This window comes from Lucilia cuprina, chromosome 4, assembly GCF_022045245.1.
Source record: "Lucilia cuprina isolate Lc7/37 chromosome 4, ASM2204524v1, whole genome shotgun sequence".
NCBI classification, from domain to species: domain Eukaryota; kingdom Metazoa; phylum Arthropoda; class Insecta; order Diptera; family Calliphoridae; genus Lucilia; species Lucilia cuprina.
The window spans coordinates 85,007,884-85,025,866 of record NC_060952.1 but is presented as its reverse complement, the minus strand read 5'-3'; the positions used below and the strand labels follow the sequence as shown (position 1 = coordinate 85,025,866).

Below are 17,983 nucleotides of genomic sequence, written 5' to 3'. Positions count from 1 at the left end.
TAATTTAAATTATTTTTTAAATCATTATAAAAATACGAAATTGTCACTTCTTCTCAAAAAATAATTATACATTTTAACATAAAATATTTTAATAACTTTTTATAAAAGCTCCCATTTACAAACGTATAAAATAAGGCAACACTTATTTATCAAGGTGAATTCCTTTACTCACCTTGAGGGGGATTTTTGTGAAGTTATAATTTCATAGTGATTGTTTTGCAATAAAGAAGAAGCATATTTATTATTTTTTGTTGTTTTTGATAATTTGCAAAATTTTTTAAAGATTTTTTCGCTAATATTATTCGGAATATAAATATAAAATAAGAAAAATAAAAAAGAAACAAAATATAGTTACAAATTAAACGAATCCCTAATAAAAAAACCATCAACATGGCTCAACAGGAATCCCAAGTAATGAGTTTACCACTGCCTCCGGTGCAATATATAAATTTATTTTCCGAGGATAGTATAAGGCGTAATAGAGCTCCTAGGCCACCGCCACCTATTCAGGACATGTACAGCATGTTTGGCATACAATACAATAATGAGGAAATGATACGTTCCTTAGAATCACAAAACATCAAAAGACTCATACCCATACATTTTGATAGACGGAAGGAGCTTAAGAAATTAAATCATTCATTGTTTGTTAATTTCTTAGATTTAATAGATTTACTCATACAATATCCGGATAGTCCTAGGAGAACAGAAAAGGTAATCTTAATAACAAATCATTTGTATTCGCAACTAATCTTCGAAAAAAAAACCCTTTCTAGATTGATGACTTAAGTTTACTCTTCGTACACATGCATCATCTACTCAACGAGTTTCGTCCCCATCAGGCTCGTGAAACTTTGCGTGTTATGATGGAAATGCAAAAACGCCAACGCGTCGAGACCACCAATCGTTTTCAGAAGCACTTAGAACGTGTTCGGGATATTGTCAATAATGCCTTTGCTGCTTTACCCGAAATCACCGATGATGATCTTAGCGAAAGTGATATTAAAATGGAAGTTGATGCTCAAGATTCGAATAATGGCGGTAAATCGGATGCTAGTTATCAATTAGATCGTATTATGTGTAATGTCATTGATAACATGGAATAACCGATTATTCTTTGGAATGGCCAATACTAAGGGACGGTATAAAAAACTTTAGTTTGTAATAAATTAGTTTATTTTATTTTTTTTTGTGTAATTTAAATATTTTAATTGTATATTTAGAAAATTAAGTAAAAAAAATATCGAAAAAATATATAAGATTTTATTAAAAAACTAGCTAATACCCGGTTTGTTTCACTACCTCAATCGAAGGTTCCATTCCAATTATTTATTGCTCGATATAGATATGTAAATGTTAATAAGAATATACCATTTTTTGAGGTTTTCTCAAATTAAAACAACAAAATATATTTTTAATTTTGTACTTTTTCGGATACTTATATATTCATTTCAATCTTGCCTATGTCGTGTTAATACACTTATTTTTTTAATTTTTCTACACTAACCAAAAAACGGCGATACCGCCCATATTGGAGATGTAATTTTTTCCCAATTTTACCGATTTTTTCAAACAATTTTTTCGTACGCCAAACAATTGGTTCCGAATATACATAGACTGATCCAAGACGGCGAAAGGAGTTGGCGGTGACATCTTCATTGAGGAATTTGGAACGAAAATCTCCTTCCGATTGAAGCATGCTTCAGACTAAAATATCGGCGATAAAGAGGGCGTTAAATTGGCTGCTATTAAATCCCTAATTGATGTGTTTTCCACATCCAAACATGTCCATGAATGCCGGAGTCTATCAATGAGATGGCGAGACATTCGAACATCACACTAATTTGGGTAAAGGGACACGGAATTTCGTATGGAAGCAGACTGATAGTAGACCATTTCTGCGGTATTCCACTACTGCCAATAAAGAAGCAGATTACTGAATACTGTCCCTGCATTGATCGCGAGAAATGGTTACATGAGCTCACATGCCCAATAGCTAAAGCGCTGTGGCCACAAATGGATCCACTAAGGTCTAAATATCTTCTTGGTCTGCAAAAACCGCAGCTAAGTAGGCTGATATCGATTATCACTGGCCACTGTAAATTTGATAGATAGATAGATAGATAGATAGATAGATAGATAGATATATAGATAGATAGATAGATAGATAGATAGATAGATAGATAGATAGATAGATAGATAGATAGATAGATAGATAGATAGATAGATAGATAGATAGATAGATAGATAGATAGATAGATAGATAGATAGATAGATAGATAAGAGTTTAAAAGAAAACCTGATCCAACCATGTCCGATTTGTTGTAAACATATTTGTAGTGCAATTAAATGGAAAGTTTTTATTTTATATTTTTTCTTTTTATAAAAATTTTTTGTAATATCAAATAAATATTTACAAAACTAATTAATTAATAAAAATGCTTAAAAACGGAAAACATTAAAATCTCCATAAATGAGTTAGTTTATCATAATATTAACTAAATAATCTACAAAATCACGATGACTCTTTTATTTCAATATATATTGTCTCAGTTTATCTTAATTATAAAATAAAAAAAAAAAACAAATAAATAATTTTATAAACACTTAATAACTAGATTAAGATTAATAAAACAACTAAACAAATATACAGTTTTTTTCTAACAAAAATATTAACTAAAGGCTAAAACACTTTAAATAACAACTTAATTTAGTTTTAGGTAAATGTTGTCTTTTTCTCACTGGGTAATATACATGACAAAGCACTGGCCACTGTAATAGAGGGAAAGATTAGAATAAAATAACTCAAATGAAATTTAAATGATTTTCACTTACATATCAGAATAACGCCAACCATAAGGAAGGGTGGTAAACAGCCTAGTTCCACAAATACCGGAAATAGCAAATTACCCGATAAGGCACCTAAGCGACCAAACATCAGGCCAACAGCAATAACAATTGATCTAGAATAGGAACAAAAATTTAGATTTACTTCATTTATGAAAGAAATATCTAGATTATTATTTACCTCAATGTTGTGGGAAATAAAGCTATAACCAAACCCAATAATGATGATGTAGAGATACTACATATAGTTATAAATATCGAGGATATAATTAGAGTCATTAATGCACTATTGGACCAGTATAAACACACGCCTAGTACACCAGATATAAAAAGACCAGAAACTAAAAAAATATACATATAAACAGTGTTACTATTATTCAAAACTTTTGAGGATTAAAATAAACTTTTACCTAATAATCTTTTAGGTCCCATGGCCTTGATTATAAAACCAGCAAAGCAATAACCTACTAAACCCACAATGGCCACAATAATATTATTAAGATAGGTATCCATTGAAACATTTATGCGCTGAAAGAAAATGAAAATATTTTATAGTATTCTTTGATCAGATTAAAATAAAATATAAAAGTCTGACTATAGCCAAAGTCTAATCTATAGTGTGGACTATAATCTGTAGTATAGCCTAGTCTATAGTCACGACTACATTCTGCTCTGTAGTCTGTATTATATTATAATCTATAGTCTACTTTGTAGTCTGGACAATAGTCTACTATATCTATAGTCTAGACTTTTGTCAACTCTATAGTGTGAACTATAGTCCGCCCAATAGTCTGAACTATAGGCTAATCTGTAGTCTAAACTATAGTCTACTCTATAGTCTGTACTATAATCTACTATAGTCTAATTTATAGTCTGAGTTATAGTCAGACTAAAGTCTGGTCTACTCTACATTCTAGACTATAACTGTATATTACTCTATAGTCCGGACAATAGTCTATTTTAAAGCCTGATCTATAGTCCAGTCTACAGTCTCGACGATACTCTACTCTATAGTCTTGACTATAGTTCGGACTATAAAGTACTTCATAGTCTGGACAATAGTCTATTTTAAAGCCTAATCTAGTTTATTGTCTAGTCTATAGTTTGGACTTTAGTATAATTTTTAATTTGTAATATTGTCCAGTCAATTATTTGGGCTATAGATGGCCGATCAGATAATTATTAAAGTCTGACTATATCCACGTCTAGTCTATACTCTGGGCTATAATATACTCTATAGTCTGGACTATAATCTGTACTATAATCTAGTCTAAAGTCACGACTACATTCTGCTGGATTATACTCTAGTCTATAGCCTACTTTGTAGTCGGGACTATAGTCTACTATATCTATAATCTAAAATTTTGTGTACTCTATAGTCTGAAATAAAGTTCACTCTATAGTTTGATCTATATTCTACTCTGTAGTCTAAATTATAGTATACACTATAGTCTGGACTATAGTCTAGTTATATTCATATAGTCTGAGTTATATTCAGAACTATAGTCTGATCTACTCTATAGTCTTGACTATACTTTAGACTGTAGATTACTCTATAGTCTGGACAATAGTCTATTTTAAAGCCTGGACTATAATCTAGTCTATAATGTGGACTATAGTCTAATTTATAGTTTTAGTTATAGTCAGGACTATAGCCTGGACTATAATTCACTCTATAGTCTTGACTATAGTTTGGACTATAGAATACTCTATAGTCCGGACAATAGTTTATTTTATCTAGTTTATAGTCTAGTCTATAGTTTAATCCATATTTTGTATTATTATCCAGTCAATAGTTTGGACTATAGTCTAGTCTTTAGTCTGGAGATAGCTTAGTTTACAGACTGGACTATAGCCTAGTTTATAGTCTATGGTAGTCTGGACTATAGTCTAGTATAATTTCTAATCTATAATAGAATACTCTATATTCTGATTTATTAGCACTATATTCTTGTCTATAGTCTAGTCTTCTACTAATCGTTGTAGGTCAAAGCTAGACTCATTTCAATCTTACCTCACTACAATCCAATGTATAATTAGCAACTGTTGTAGCTGATTTATTAGCACTATATTCTAAAATCGTACAAAGAGTAGCCGATTTAGTATCATCCGTTTGCAAAGCTTCATATTCGGCAATAGAGGCGAACAATTGGGGCAGCCATAAGCGAATAGTGTTAAGACTAAAACAAAGGTGATAAAAATTGTGATAATGTCGGATTGTGAATACTGGTACAACTTACCCCAATAACATGCAAAATTGCATAAAATAAACATGCAAAGATCTGCATAATAGTGGTTTGCGAAACATGGGTTTCATTTGTTGCCATCCTTCGTGTAAGGATTGTGCCAAAGTGCGATGCTGCTTTTTGGGCAGTTTTTTGTCAGTTTTATCATCAATAGTAAAGACAACTTCATTGGCATTGGTATCACGGGTGGGTACTTCTTCAATTAAAGTGTGGATCTAGTTAAAAGCAGAAGAGATATATTAAAATAACTAAAATTATCTAATCATTAAGTTTACACCTACCGGATAAGTATTTTTAGGTTTTCTAGTATTAAAAGCATAAATCTTTTGAAAAGCTCTCAAAGCCTCGGCATTACGTCCTTGAGACATTAAAAATTTCGGGCTTTCGGGTAGCAATATTAACAGTAATCCGCTAATTAAACTTGGTAAACCACAAACGAATAGGAAAATTTGCCAAGTGTGTACTAAAAGCATAAAATACATTTTAGTTTCAAATAACTTTTAAGTATAAATAATCCTTACCATTAAATGATTCAAATAATACAAAGTCCCAATCTTGAGATAAAATTGCCCAAGCCAACATGGGCAATATTAATGTACCCAATGACTGCACCATACCTAGAGCCATTAAAACTCTGGGACGGTATTTGGGTCCATGTAATTCAGTAAGATAAGTAAATAAAACCGCTCCAGGACCATTCACACTATAAATAAAAATGTCTCTATAAATATATATCTAAAAACTTTAAACATTTCTTTAACTCACATTAATCCTCCAAAGAATTTAAACGTCACTAACATTACAAAATTTTGCGACATTGAACTACAGAATACACACACTGCATCTGCTAAATAGCCTATAATAAGAATCTTTCTTCTACCCTGGGTATCGGCTAAATAACCCCATACTATAGCTGATGCTACCATACCGGCATAGGTGGCCGAATTCAGGGTTCCCTTATTAATTAAAGTCAATTTGAGATCACATTCTGCTATGGGTAATATGTAAGCCATTGTTGTGGTTGAAAAAACATTTGCCAATATGGCTGTTATAGCAACTACCAGCAGCAGTAGATTAAAGAAACCAAAACCAGCTGTTTCTATGGCTTTGTCAAAGTTGGCGGGTTCATCGATATCTGGAATAAAGGAAAATATGTAATTTGCCATTAAATTTTATGTTTATGTGTGTATGTTTTATTTTGTTATGTAATAGAACTAGAACTGAACTAGAACTGAACTAGAACTGAACTGAACTGAACTAGAACTTAACTAGAACTAGAACTAGAACTAGAACTGAACTGAACTAGAACTGAACTGAACTAGAACTGAACTGAACTGAACTGAACTGAACTGAACTAGAACTGAACTGAACTAGAACTGAACTAGAACTGAACTAGAACTGAACTAGAACTGAACTAGAACTGAACTAGAACTGAACTAGAACTGAACTGAACTAGAACTGAACTAGAACGGAACTAGAACTGAACAGGTGTGTGGCTCCACAGGGAGTAAACGATTTACATAACAACAACCATTTCATATATCTTTCATTCATTTAAGAAATGTTTAAAGTAATTTGTAATAATATTTGTATAGGGCTTTTAATAATCACTTTAGCTCAACTTTATATTCTTATTTCCATTTAATTCCATAAAAACGAGTAAATAGTCTTAGATAGATAATGAAGTATCTACACAATTCTAATGATAATACAGAAAAGCATCTATGAGCAAAAGTACTCAGATGTAAATGTTCAGTAGTAACAGAACATTCAAAACGCATACAACGTCCACTAGTATAGAGTAATAAAATCTCAAGCAGATAAGATAGTTTCAAAAAAATGTCTAAATTTACTGAACTCACCCTCCCACAATATCCCACAAATCTGATTAACAAGGATTGGACACAACGTCCTGTAAAATATTACGCCGACCGTTTGAATTTTATAAAGAAAGTCCATGAATTGGAGGTATACGATGATGACGTATGGCTGGTGACATTGCCGAAATGTGGCACTACCTGGATGCAGGAATTATTATGGTTGATTATGAATAATTTTGATTTCGAGACAGCTAAGAGAGAACATTTAGAGGTCAGAACACCATTTTTAGAGTAAGTAGTAAGATCTATGTATAATAAGAAACTAAATTTAATTGTTATTTTTGTTTCGAACAGATTTGACTATATAGTCCATGAAAATTTGGCAACAGCATTTGGACCTTTGGATAACTTAACTAGACCCAGACTTATTAAAACACATTTAAGTTTACCGTTAGTGCCGGCACAAATTTGGTATAAGAAACCAAAGGTTATTTATGTTGCTCGCAATATTAAAGATGCCTATGTCTCGCAATACTACCATACTCGTAGTTTGGGTTTTAATATGGACAAGACCCTAGATGAATTTGTGGAATCCAATATGCAGGGAGGAAATTTATTTGATCCCTTTTTACATATAACTGAATTTTATTCGTTAAGGAATGAACCTTGGTTATATTATACAAGTTTTGAATGTATGAAACAGAATTTAAGACAAGTTATCACCGACATTTGCAAATTTCTCAACAAAACCATAACTCCGGAGCTAATGGAGAAAATGCTCAAACATTTATCTTTTGAAGAGATGAAAAATAATCCGAAAACAAATCATATTTGGGAATTTCAACAAGTCAGAAGGAAAATGGGTTTACCCTATGAACATCATAAGTGAGTTATTAAACAGTATTATGAAGTTCAAAAGTTTTGTTTTAATTTCTGTTTCAGTTTTGTACGCAAGGGCCAAGTTAATGGTTATAAAGAAGAATTATCTAAAGAAATGGTGAAGAAATTGGATAAATGGGTTCTGGAGAATTTGTCAAAATATAATCTTACAATGGAAGAATTGTTGTTAGTGAAGTGATACTGTCGAAGAAGATTTCATAAGTTTAAGTATTAAAGATCATAAAAGCTGTACGAAAATTTTTATAAAACTTATGGCCTAAATAATGTTGTTAAAAGGAAATAAAAGCCTTACGAAAGAAATTACAAAGTTAATGAGATAGAAATTATTGTTAAATAAACTTAAAGCTTTTAAAGAATTTGCTACAAAAGCTTTCAAAATTTAAAAGTTTTTTTTAAGAAAAAGTATTTTTGTAATTAAAAACTTTTACAGATTAATCTTTTTCAAAAGCTTTTTAGAATTAAACGATTTTAAAAATTTATAAAGAGCCCTTAAAAGAAAGTTTTATAAATTTTAAGAAAATGGAAGACTTAACTGAAAACTTCAAAACTTTAATATATATTTTTTAAGAAAATTTTGCAAACATTCATATATAAAGCTTTTAAAATTATAAATATAAAAACTTCCAAAGAAAACGATCTAAGCTTACACGATTTTAGAGAAATTGACAAAGCTTTCATAGGATGCGTTTTAAAGCATTCACATACATCTTTATAAGCTTCTGGAAAAGAAAGCTTTAGAAAAGGTTACAAAAATATCTATATATTTACAAAAGCTATAAAGCTTTAAGAATATAAAAGCTATTAAACAAATCCTAAAAGCTTTCGAATAAATCTTTTAAACATATGTATAAGTTAACAAACAAAGCTTTCATAGAACGCTTTACAAAATATTAAAGCTTTTACATACAGCCATAATAATATAAAAGCTAACATAAAAAGTTTATATGATAGCTTTTTACAAATATAGAAATAGTGTTACTAGCTTTACAAATAAAAACTTTCAAATTTTATAAATATGTGTAAAAGCTTTCAAAAAAGCTTTTTAAAAAGTCTTACTTGAAGTTTTAATAATATAAACATTGTTTGTGTTTACAGAAAAACTTGATGCATTTTAGAATTCCTATATAAAAGTTTTTATTAGAGAGCTTATCGAAAGTATCAATTCTTTCCCATACAGTAATATAAATATGAAAGCTATCTTAAAAGGTTTTATGATTATAAGAACTTTTCACAAATATAAATATACAGTTGCTAGTGTTGCAAATAAAAACCTTCATATTTTATAAATATGTATAAAAGCTTTCACGAAAAACTTTTTTAAACTCTTACTTAAAGCTGTAAAGATATAAAGGAGTAAAAAATATTCTATATAAATGTTTTCATTAAAGAGCTTATAAAAGCTGTCGATTCTTTCACATTAAACAATATTAATATTAAAACTATCATAAAAAGCTTTATTAATATAAGAACTTTTTACAAATATAAATACTGTGTTACTAGTTTTACAAATAGAAACTTTCATATTTTATAAATACGTATAAAAGCTTTCACAAAAAGCCTTTTTAAAGAATCTTACTTAAAGTTCTAATGATATAAATGTTGTTTGTGTTTTCATAAAAACTTAACACATTTTAGAATTTCCATATAAAAGTTTTCATTAAAGAGCTATCGATTCTGTTCCAAATAAAGAAGTTTATTCTAAAGCTGGCTTGGTAGCCTTTCTCAAAAGAAAATTTTTTGATAAATATATTCTAGAAATTTACAAAATCCCAGCTCTGTACTGCAATAGTCCAATGTATTTTACTTTATTTTTTTTAAGAGTAAACAAATAAAATAATACACATGAGTACATAACGGACTACTAGAGATAATGACACACAACAGCTGTAACATTATTGAGAGCTATTTTTTTTAATGTTAAACAAATTTAAATACTCTTACAACTTGTTTTTACAGTTTAGTACTCGAAGAGCATTAATTCTATATCGACGTCGCTATAATTGCGGTCAGATAAGAAATATCTACAAAAAAAAACAAAAGCAAACAAACAAAAATGTTTAAATTAATTGAGGTGAAACCACAACGATATCCGACAAATTTATTAAACAAAGATTGGTCAAAACGTATTATACACCATCGTGAAGATCGTTTGGATTTTCTGCAAAAAGTCCATGAACTAGAGATCTTCGATGATGATGTTTGGCTGGTGACATTACCGAAATGTGGCACTACTTGGATGCAGGAATTATTGTGGTTGGTCATGAATGATTTCGATTTTGAGACGGCTCTTAAGACTGATTTGGAATTTAGATCACCATTTATGGAGTATGTATTGGTTATCTGTATTATCGTTTGTCACATTGATCTCTATCTACAGATTTGAGTATATAGTCAATGAAAATCTAGAGACTGCCTTTAAACCTTTGGAACAATTATCCAGACCCCGACTGATTAAAACTCATTTATGTTTACCCTTACTGCCAGCACAAATTTGGGATAAAAAACCTAAAGTAAGTAAGGAGTTAAACTTTGACAAATTTAACTAAATTTTAACTCCCAACTTAGGTAATTTATGTTGCCCGCAATATAAGAGATGCCTATGTATCCGAATATTATCATACACGCAGTTTAGGCGTTTCCATGGATAAAACCATTGATGAATACATTAATGCACAAATGGTGGGACCCACTATACAAGAACCATTTTCAAATCTAACTGAATTCTATTCGTTACGCAATGAGTCATGGTTGTATTACACTAGTTTTGAACGTATGAAACTTGATTTGCGACAAGTCATAATGGAGGTCTGCAGCTTTCTAAACAAAACTATAACGGAAGAGACTATGGAGAGAATGTTGAAACATTTATCGTTTGAAGAGATGAAAAATAATCCAAAAACAAATCATATTTGGGAATTTCAACAAGTTAGAAAGAAGTTGGGTTTACCCTACGAACATCATAAGTATGTTGAAACAAATTTGTAGATTTTTTTTAAATATTTTTTATAAAAAAATTTTGCAGTTTTGTGCGTAAAGGTCAAGTTAATGGTTATAAAGAAGAATTATCTGCTGAAATGGTAGATAAATTGGATAAATGGGTTGTTGAGAATTTGAACAAGTATAACGTTACCATGGATGAACTGTTGCTGCTGAAATGATGTTTAAATTAATAATGAAATTTGAAATTTTTTATGTTTTCTATTGAGATTATGTGTTCATTAGCTTTTTCATTAATAAATGAAAACAAGTAGGAAAGTATAGTCGGGCATGGCCGACCATATAATACCCTACACCATGAGTATATTTAAAATTTTTTACTTTTTATAAAATTTTTATTTTTTGTAAAGAAACTTTTATGTTCAATATTATCATAATTCCAAAATATTTAAGCCATTTATTGATAAAAAACTAAAATTTCTAAATGAGACTTTATATATGTAGGTCAAATATGGGCCGATCCTCGGTAAATTTGGGAAAAGGATATATTTCTAAATAACAGTTTTGTTGAGTTTCATTGCGATACAAATGGTTACAAGTCAATTTTAGACGTTTAAGTCATTTTTTGCAGGAGGGTTTGTATGGGGGCTAGGGTCAAATATAGGCCGATCCTTACGAAAATCTGCAGTGTCATTTATACTTATATACAACTTATTTGTTCCAATTTTTAGTTCAAATCGGGAGGTACAGTTGTATGGGGGCTAGTTGAAATAATGGACCGATTTCAACCATTTTCAATAGGCTTCGTCCCTGTGCCAAAAAATTGGTCCATATTTCATCAAATTATATCAATAAATGATTCTGAATCGATCGGTATACTTTAAGGTGGGTATTGGACCAATATTTTTGTATATTACAAACATCAGCACAAAGGTATAATACCCTCCCCACTATAGTGGTGTAGGGTATAACAATATTAATTAAGCTTAATTGGTGTAAGTTTAAGGCTTTGGTATAGTTTTATATAAATGTATTTTTAAAGTACCCTGATACAAATAAAAAAGTACCAAAATATCTCTTTTCAACTTTTGTGGAGAGTACTAATAAAAAAAGTACAATTTAACTGAATACTCTCCCAGAGATAAGGTTCACATTATATGGGTACCAGTCTACTCGGGAGTAGTCGGTAACGAAAGGGCGAATGTAATAGCTTTAAAGGGAAGGGAGCTTGAGACAGTTAACCTGATAAACGCATAACCGTTCGACGCAACAAAAGCTAAAAATATGGATGAGAGAATCCCATAAGGCCTAATGGAATAATGAAACAGTGGGTAGAAGCACGAGCAAGACGAAAAATCTCCTCAAAATAATCAAGTCTCAGTGGACACATAGGATTACGAGCACGTGCGAATTCAGACGTATGTAAAGCATGTGGAGGGGACAGTGAAACTCTGGAGCACTTTCTTTGCCACTGTCAGGCATTCGTCGAAGTTAGTTTAAAAGTACAAAACATGTGTTTTATAAATTTGAAAAGTGTGTCCAAAATTTTTAAAAAAATTATTATATTTATAAGTTAAAAAGTTTTGAAGAACCCAAAAAATTACCTTTGTTACACATATTCAGCCTCTAAGGTAGAATTTCTAAAATGTACAAGACACCCATCTGCTCTGTTTAAAAGTAGAATTAGATTCTATTAAAAATTGTGTAAGATAATCAATAAAAACTGTTTTAACCGTTTTTTCCCCAAATATGTTGAAAAATTTATCATAATTTTGCATTGATTCCAGTTTTATAAATTTCAACATTTTCATTCTACGGGATAAAATTTAAAAGTGGAAATTGTACTTTTGAAATTTTCCTCATTTCATCAAAATTAGATCAAAATATTTTGGATGATATCTTATTCCAGATTTCATTTAGAATCAATAAATGGCGAATTCCAAGAAGCTATGTATGTAAGTCCAGGAAAGTGAGTTTCTGAGAATTGAACTATAGTTCATTGATCATTATGGTAGGTATTTGCACAGATTATTTGGATCTGATGTAATTTAGGTTATCTCCGTTTGTGTTAAAAAAAGGTGTTGATGTTCCTACCGAAAATTAAACATTAATACATTTTAAATAAACGTATCAGATCTTACAACGTTGACAGAAAAATGTTTAGAAAATGTTTTTTGGATCTGAACTTATATTAGGTAATTTCCGTTTGTATGGAAAAATAAGGTGATGTTCCTATTGAAAATTTTCAGAATATTGTTTAGAAAATGTTTTTTGGGTCTGACGTTATATTAGGTTATCTCCGTTTATATGAAAAAAAGGTGTTGATGTTCCTATGGAAAATTAAAGATTGATACATTTTAAATCAACGTATACAGGGTTGTCAGATTTTACAACGTTGTCAGGAAAATGTTTAGAACATGAAGTGTTAATGTTCCTACCGAAAATTAAAAAAGTTATACATTTTAAATCAACGTATACACGGTTGTCAGATCTTACAACGTTGTCAGAAAAATGTATAGAAAATGTGAAACAATTGTGTAAATTTACAATTTTTCATGTTCCTACCGTAAATTAAAGCTTGATTCATTTGAAAGCTGCTTATACACGTTTGTCAGATCTTATAACATTGGCAGAAAATTGTTTAGATAATGTGTAACAATGTGTTAAATTAATAATTTTTGTGTTGAAACTTTCGGAAAAGTTTGCATGACAAAAATTTTATGTTAATACCGTTATTAGACATTTTCTGACAACATTGTAAGATATAACAACAGTGCATAGCTTAATATTATATATCTCACCTTTGACGACCATAGGCAAATATACTTCATATAAAATTTTATATATAAAAATTGTATATATTTCTTTATGTGACAAATAGGGCGAATTTGTCAACCGATCTTGACGATTTTTTTTTGGCCAAACGATACATAGGATTTAGATGTTATCTAGGAGAATAATTTCGTTTTCCTAATTATCATTAAACCAAAAAGGTTTGGTCATCAAAGGGTTAAGCAGATTCCAAGAATAACAAGTAATATTTCTATATTAGGCTATGCCGAATCTTATATACCCTTCACCAAGTATGTTTTAAAAAACAGTTTTTGTTTATTTTGTATCTCTGCACACATGTCATACATAACATACAAACAAATATAAAGAAATATTAACCGTTGTACTGTAATACCACCATCAAATTGTATTACCACTCTCAAACAAATATGAGCTGTATTACCAACATATTAATGCTTTATCTCCATGTTCTTGTTATACTCTTCACCCTTGTGAGAATAGAACAGCATCCAAACATACACATACAATACACACCTGAATAAAACCAAATACATCTCCACACGTACATGTACAGCATTATCCAATTCACAGTGTTGTTGTTGCTTTTTTAACAAAGCATTAAAAAAATGTGGCTTTTTTGATGAAATTTTCAGAGGTTGTATCGGATTTTTGCTCATATCTCCGTTATTTATAGACCGATTTTGCTGATTTTAAATAGCGATCTTCTCGAAAGCATGTCTAACAGAATTATTGAAGATTCGGATCTCGCCGATATCTGGGGACCTCTAAAAACTGACAGGCAGACGGACAGACAGACAGACGGACATGGCTTAATCGACTCCGCTATCTATAAGGATCCAGAATGTATATAATTTATGGGGTCGAAAAATTATATCATAGAAATTACAAACGGAATGACAAACTTATATATACCCTTCTCATGAAGGTGAAGGGTATAAAAAGGTCCTTTACCATTTTGAGAAATTGTATCTTTGAATGAACTAAATTTTAATTTTCGTGGAGAAATTCGGGATCACGCTTGTTGCAGATAAATGATAAAATCGGCTTTAAAGCTTTTTTTACTTGTAAATTTCGTCAAAATATTCCAATATTGTTATGAAAATATATAACGCTTCGTTGAGAGGTGATAATCCAAATTTTTTCAGAGCTATTTAGATCAAGTTGTCCAGCGGTATGAACCAGTTTTAAAAACTTTACTTTTAATTATGTAATTGTATTTTAATTTTCACTTGTCAATTTTATTATATTTTTGTTTTCAAAATTAATTTAATTGTTTGAATTGAAATATAAGATTGTATTTATTAAATTTTTGTGCAGATAATTTAAAAAAATATTTTTTTTTTGCACTGAATGATTGGCTTTTTACCTTTATTGCTCTTATCACAACTATTATCAGTTGTCGTGGGTTCTGTATTAGATTCTGAAACTGCCATGATCACAGATGTTAAGAATTTTAAGCTTTTTAATTAATTTCACTTATTTCCTTGTATTAATTGAAATGTTGCACTTGATCAATTAATTTGAATGTTTTTTTTTTATTTTTTTCAAGTTTACTATGGAAATATACAGTGTATTTCTTTTTTTAATTTTTATTAATTATTAATAAATTTGTTTTTTTTTTTTGTACTGCAAACAAATTGTGATGATGCTTTTTAATAAAATTGAGTGCCTTTTTTAGCTTGTTAAACGATTTTAATTGAAAATCACTATAAAGATTTTATTCCACCGTTGTGTATTGTAGAAAAATTGTTTTTCTTAAATTTAAACGTAACCCAGCGAAAGACTTAAATAAACTGAAAATTTATTAAAACTTACATTGATATTTAAACATGGAAATTTCATTTTGTACAATCATTTCAATTTACTACTTATATGATGAAAGCAGAGGGCCATATAAAGAATATATTAAAATAAATTCTGTAAATTAGTTAAAACAAAAAAAAGATAGATAGAACGCTTTAGATAACTTGTCTAAATAGAAAAATAACATGTTTAAATTTTTTAAATACGTTAACAAAAACAAATTTGGCGTACGCTTCATATTATTTCATACGTTGTCATATTAACGTAATTTTTCTCTATCCCACCATCATCATTATCATCTAAATGATCTTTATAAGCATCATTTGAATCGCCATAAAGTTTAACGCTTCTTATCTATAAAAACATCATTTGTCAGTGTGTTATCTAATTTAATCAGTGGAAGTTTATCACTTATAGAATGTATTCAACGTGGTCTAACAAATTTTGTAAAAGTGTTTTTCCTTTACAGATTTGTTTTTGTTTTATTTTATCTTTTTTTAAAGTTTGTAAATTTTTTTATGAACTAATGACAAAAAGTGTTATACAATGAAAGTTTTGTTTGATTTCTAGTGTTAAAATTTGCAAATTGTAAATTTAATTAACACTATTAACACCTTTAACTGTAGCCTTGTCTTATTTCATATCAAATCATTGTGATATATCATGCACTTGATTTTGGTTATTTTGTTGGTCTTATCTAATTGAAACCTTTTTCTTTTCATTAAAAAAAATTAATTTGTTTTCATAATCTTAAAGAATATTTTGTTTTGAATAAAAATTCATTTTTAACTAAAATCTGTTAAAAATGCAAAATGTTATTAACCTTTTCCAAAAAAGCTTATCTTGCTTTTTATACTCACACCTACAAACACACATGTACACAAATGTTTAACTGTTGATCTTGTAACATATTTTTAGATGCTTTATAGAAATTGTATAAACAATTTAAGTCTTGAGATAAATCAAAATTTTGAGAATGGGATCAATCTCCGTATTAAAAAATATATACTTCCAATATTTCCTTATTTCCACAATAAACTACTATGGCTAATTTTGAGTTTTTCATTTTCTGACAATGTGAAGGTAACTTACATATGTGTGTTGAAAATGAACCAAAAATTATTTACTTAATGACAAGTAATTTTTGACGTCAGCTTTGTTTTACGAAAAGACAAAAAGATAAGCTGCCAAAGGTAAACAGATAAATTTTATTTTCTAATTTAAACACATTTTTATTCATTCATATTCTTTTAAGTGGTGAAATTAATGAAATTCATTGAGCTAGAAACAATTAAATGGAATCCAAATTTAAAAATTATAAAATTAGTATTACATATTACTTCTCAAAAGAACTAGTATTGAACTAGAACTGAACTAGAACTGAACTAGAACTGAACTAGAACTGAACTAGAACTGAACTAGAACTGAACTAGAACTGAACTAGAACTGAACTAGAATCGAAACCAGAACGAACTAGGTCTGAATTAAAACAACACTAGAATAGAACTAGAACAGAAAAATCTGTATATGATCATTGAATAACTAATCCATCTCTCTACTCAACACTGTTCGAATTACATGCTCTACAATTTCACAGAATAAATTTAAGTCTGTAATTTATTTACTAAGTATTTGGTTGCCCAGCAACTAACTTAATGCCATAAATACTTATCAAGAAATAGAAAAAACTAAATGTTAAACACTAGTGGGAGTAACACTATGGCAAACACATCCAGAGATGACATTAAATTGTTCAACATCCAAACAAATTACACGCACAGTAAATACCCAAAGTCAAAAAAGACAACAAACAAAAGCCTAATGGTTGGTTAGTGATGTCGTGGCATTAGATTACACAAAGCAGCTAAATCTTTTTGTAAGAATTTATCTAAAACAAATTAAAAGCCACGCAGTATTTAAAAATCATAAAAACTTAAATGATAAGCTGGATTTGTTTGTTAATTAAAACGTTTAAGTTTATTTCAATGCATTTACAGAACAATGGTTATAATAATGGTGATGACATTTGGCCGCTGTGGCTCTCTTTTGGGCAATATATTATTTCCCTATTTTATATCAATGGGTTGTATACCACCATTTCTTCTTATAGGTGGTGTAATGATAGGTAAAATTTAATGAAATATTTTGAATATATGTATTTAAATCATTTTATCTTTTTTCACAGTGTCTTTTGTTTTAAGTTTGTTCCTACCGAATTCCAACAAAATTGCTTTGAAATGATAATGGTAAATCTTTTTATACGTTTATTAAGTATAAATAAAAAGTTTTTATACATCATATTTTATTTTTATTAATAAAAATTTTAAAATTGTAATTAAAAAAACATAATGACTGCTTTTGAGTGAAAAATATGAATTATGTGAGATTTTCAATGCCCTCTGAATTAAAGCACTTATCAATCTACAAAGGATTTTGTGATGGAAAATTAAAAATGATCTTAGTTTCTAGTTTAGTTCTAGTTCAGTTATAGTTCAGCTCTAGTTCAGCTCTAGTTCAGTTCTAGTTCAGTTCTAGTTCAGTTCTAGTTCAGCTCTAGTTCAGCTCTAGTTCAGCTCTAGTTCAGTTCTAGTTCAGTTCTAGTTCAGTTCTAGTTCA

At 29.5% G+C, this 17,983-nt stretch overlaps 4 protein-coding genes across 4 annotated transcripts; 3 read left to right on the top strand and 1 right to left on the bottom strand.

The window, feature by feature from the left end:
- The first annotated feature begins 240 nt into the window (after positions 1 to 240).
- On the top strand, positions 241 to 1,292 carry LOC111677263 (mediator of RNA polymerase II transcription subunit 7). The gene is made up of 2 exons (XM_023438360.2): positions 241 to 714; positions 777 to 1,292. The coding sequence occupies exons 1-2, from the start codon at positions 391 to 393 to the stop codon at positions 1,104 to 1,106; spliced, it is 654 nt and encodes a 217-aa protein (XP_023294128.1). The 5' UTR covers positions 241 to 390; the 3' UTR covers positions 1,107 to 1,292.
- Positions 1,293 to 2,492: 1,200 nt separating this feature from the next.
- On the bottom strand, positions 2,493 to 15,345 carry LOC111677252 (synaptic vesicle glycoprotein 2C). Its single transcript, XM_023438346.2, has 10 exons — positions 14,931 to 15,345; positions 5,859 to 6,228; positions 5,615 to 5,796; positions 5,375 to 5,556; positions 5,088 to 5,308; positions 4,862 to 5,027; positions 3,258 to 3,375; positions 3,029 to 3,188; positions 2,836 to 2,963; positions 2,493 to 2,772 (listed from the first exon to the last, which is right to left on the bottom strand). The coding sequence occupies exons 1-10, from the start codon at positions 14,995 to 14,997 to the stop codon at positions 2,717 to 2,719; spliced, it is 1,650 nt and encodes a 549-aa protein (XP_023294114.2). The 5' UTR covers positions 14,998 to 15,345; the 3' UTR covers positions 2,493 to 2,716.
- On the top strand, positions 6,861 to 8,125 carry LOC124419621 (sulfotransferase 1E1-like). The gene is made up of 3 exons (XM_046949806.1): positions 6,861 to 7,204; positions 7,268 to 7,798; positions 7,856 to 8,125. The coding sequence occupies exons 1-3, from the start codon at positions 6,933 to 6,935 to the stop codon at positions 7,989 to 7,991; spliced, it is 939 nt and encodes a 312-aa protein (XP_046805762.1). The 5' UTR covers positions 6,861 to 6,932; the 3' UTR covers positions 7,992 to 8,125.
- LOC111677254 (sulfotransferase 1E1-like) lies at positions 9,768 to 11,116 on the top strand. The gene is made up of 4 exons (XM_023438348.2): positions 9,768 to 10,138; positions 10,191 to 10,323; positions 10,379 to 10,776; positions 10,836 to 11,116. Exons 1-4 carry the CDS (start codon positions 9,867 to 9,869, stop codon positions 10,969 to 10,971), a joined length of 939 nt encoding a protein of 312 aa, XP_023294116.2. The 5' UTR covers positions 9,768 to 9,866; the 3' UTR covers positions 10,972 to 11,116.
- Positions 15,346 to 17,983: the final 2,638 nt, after the last annotated feature.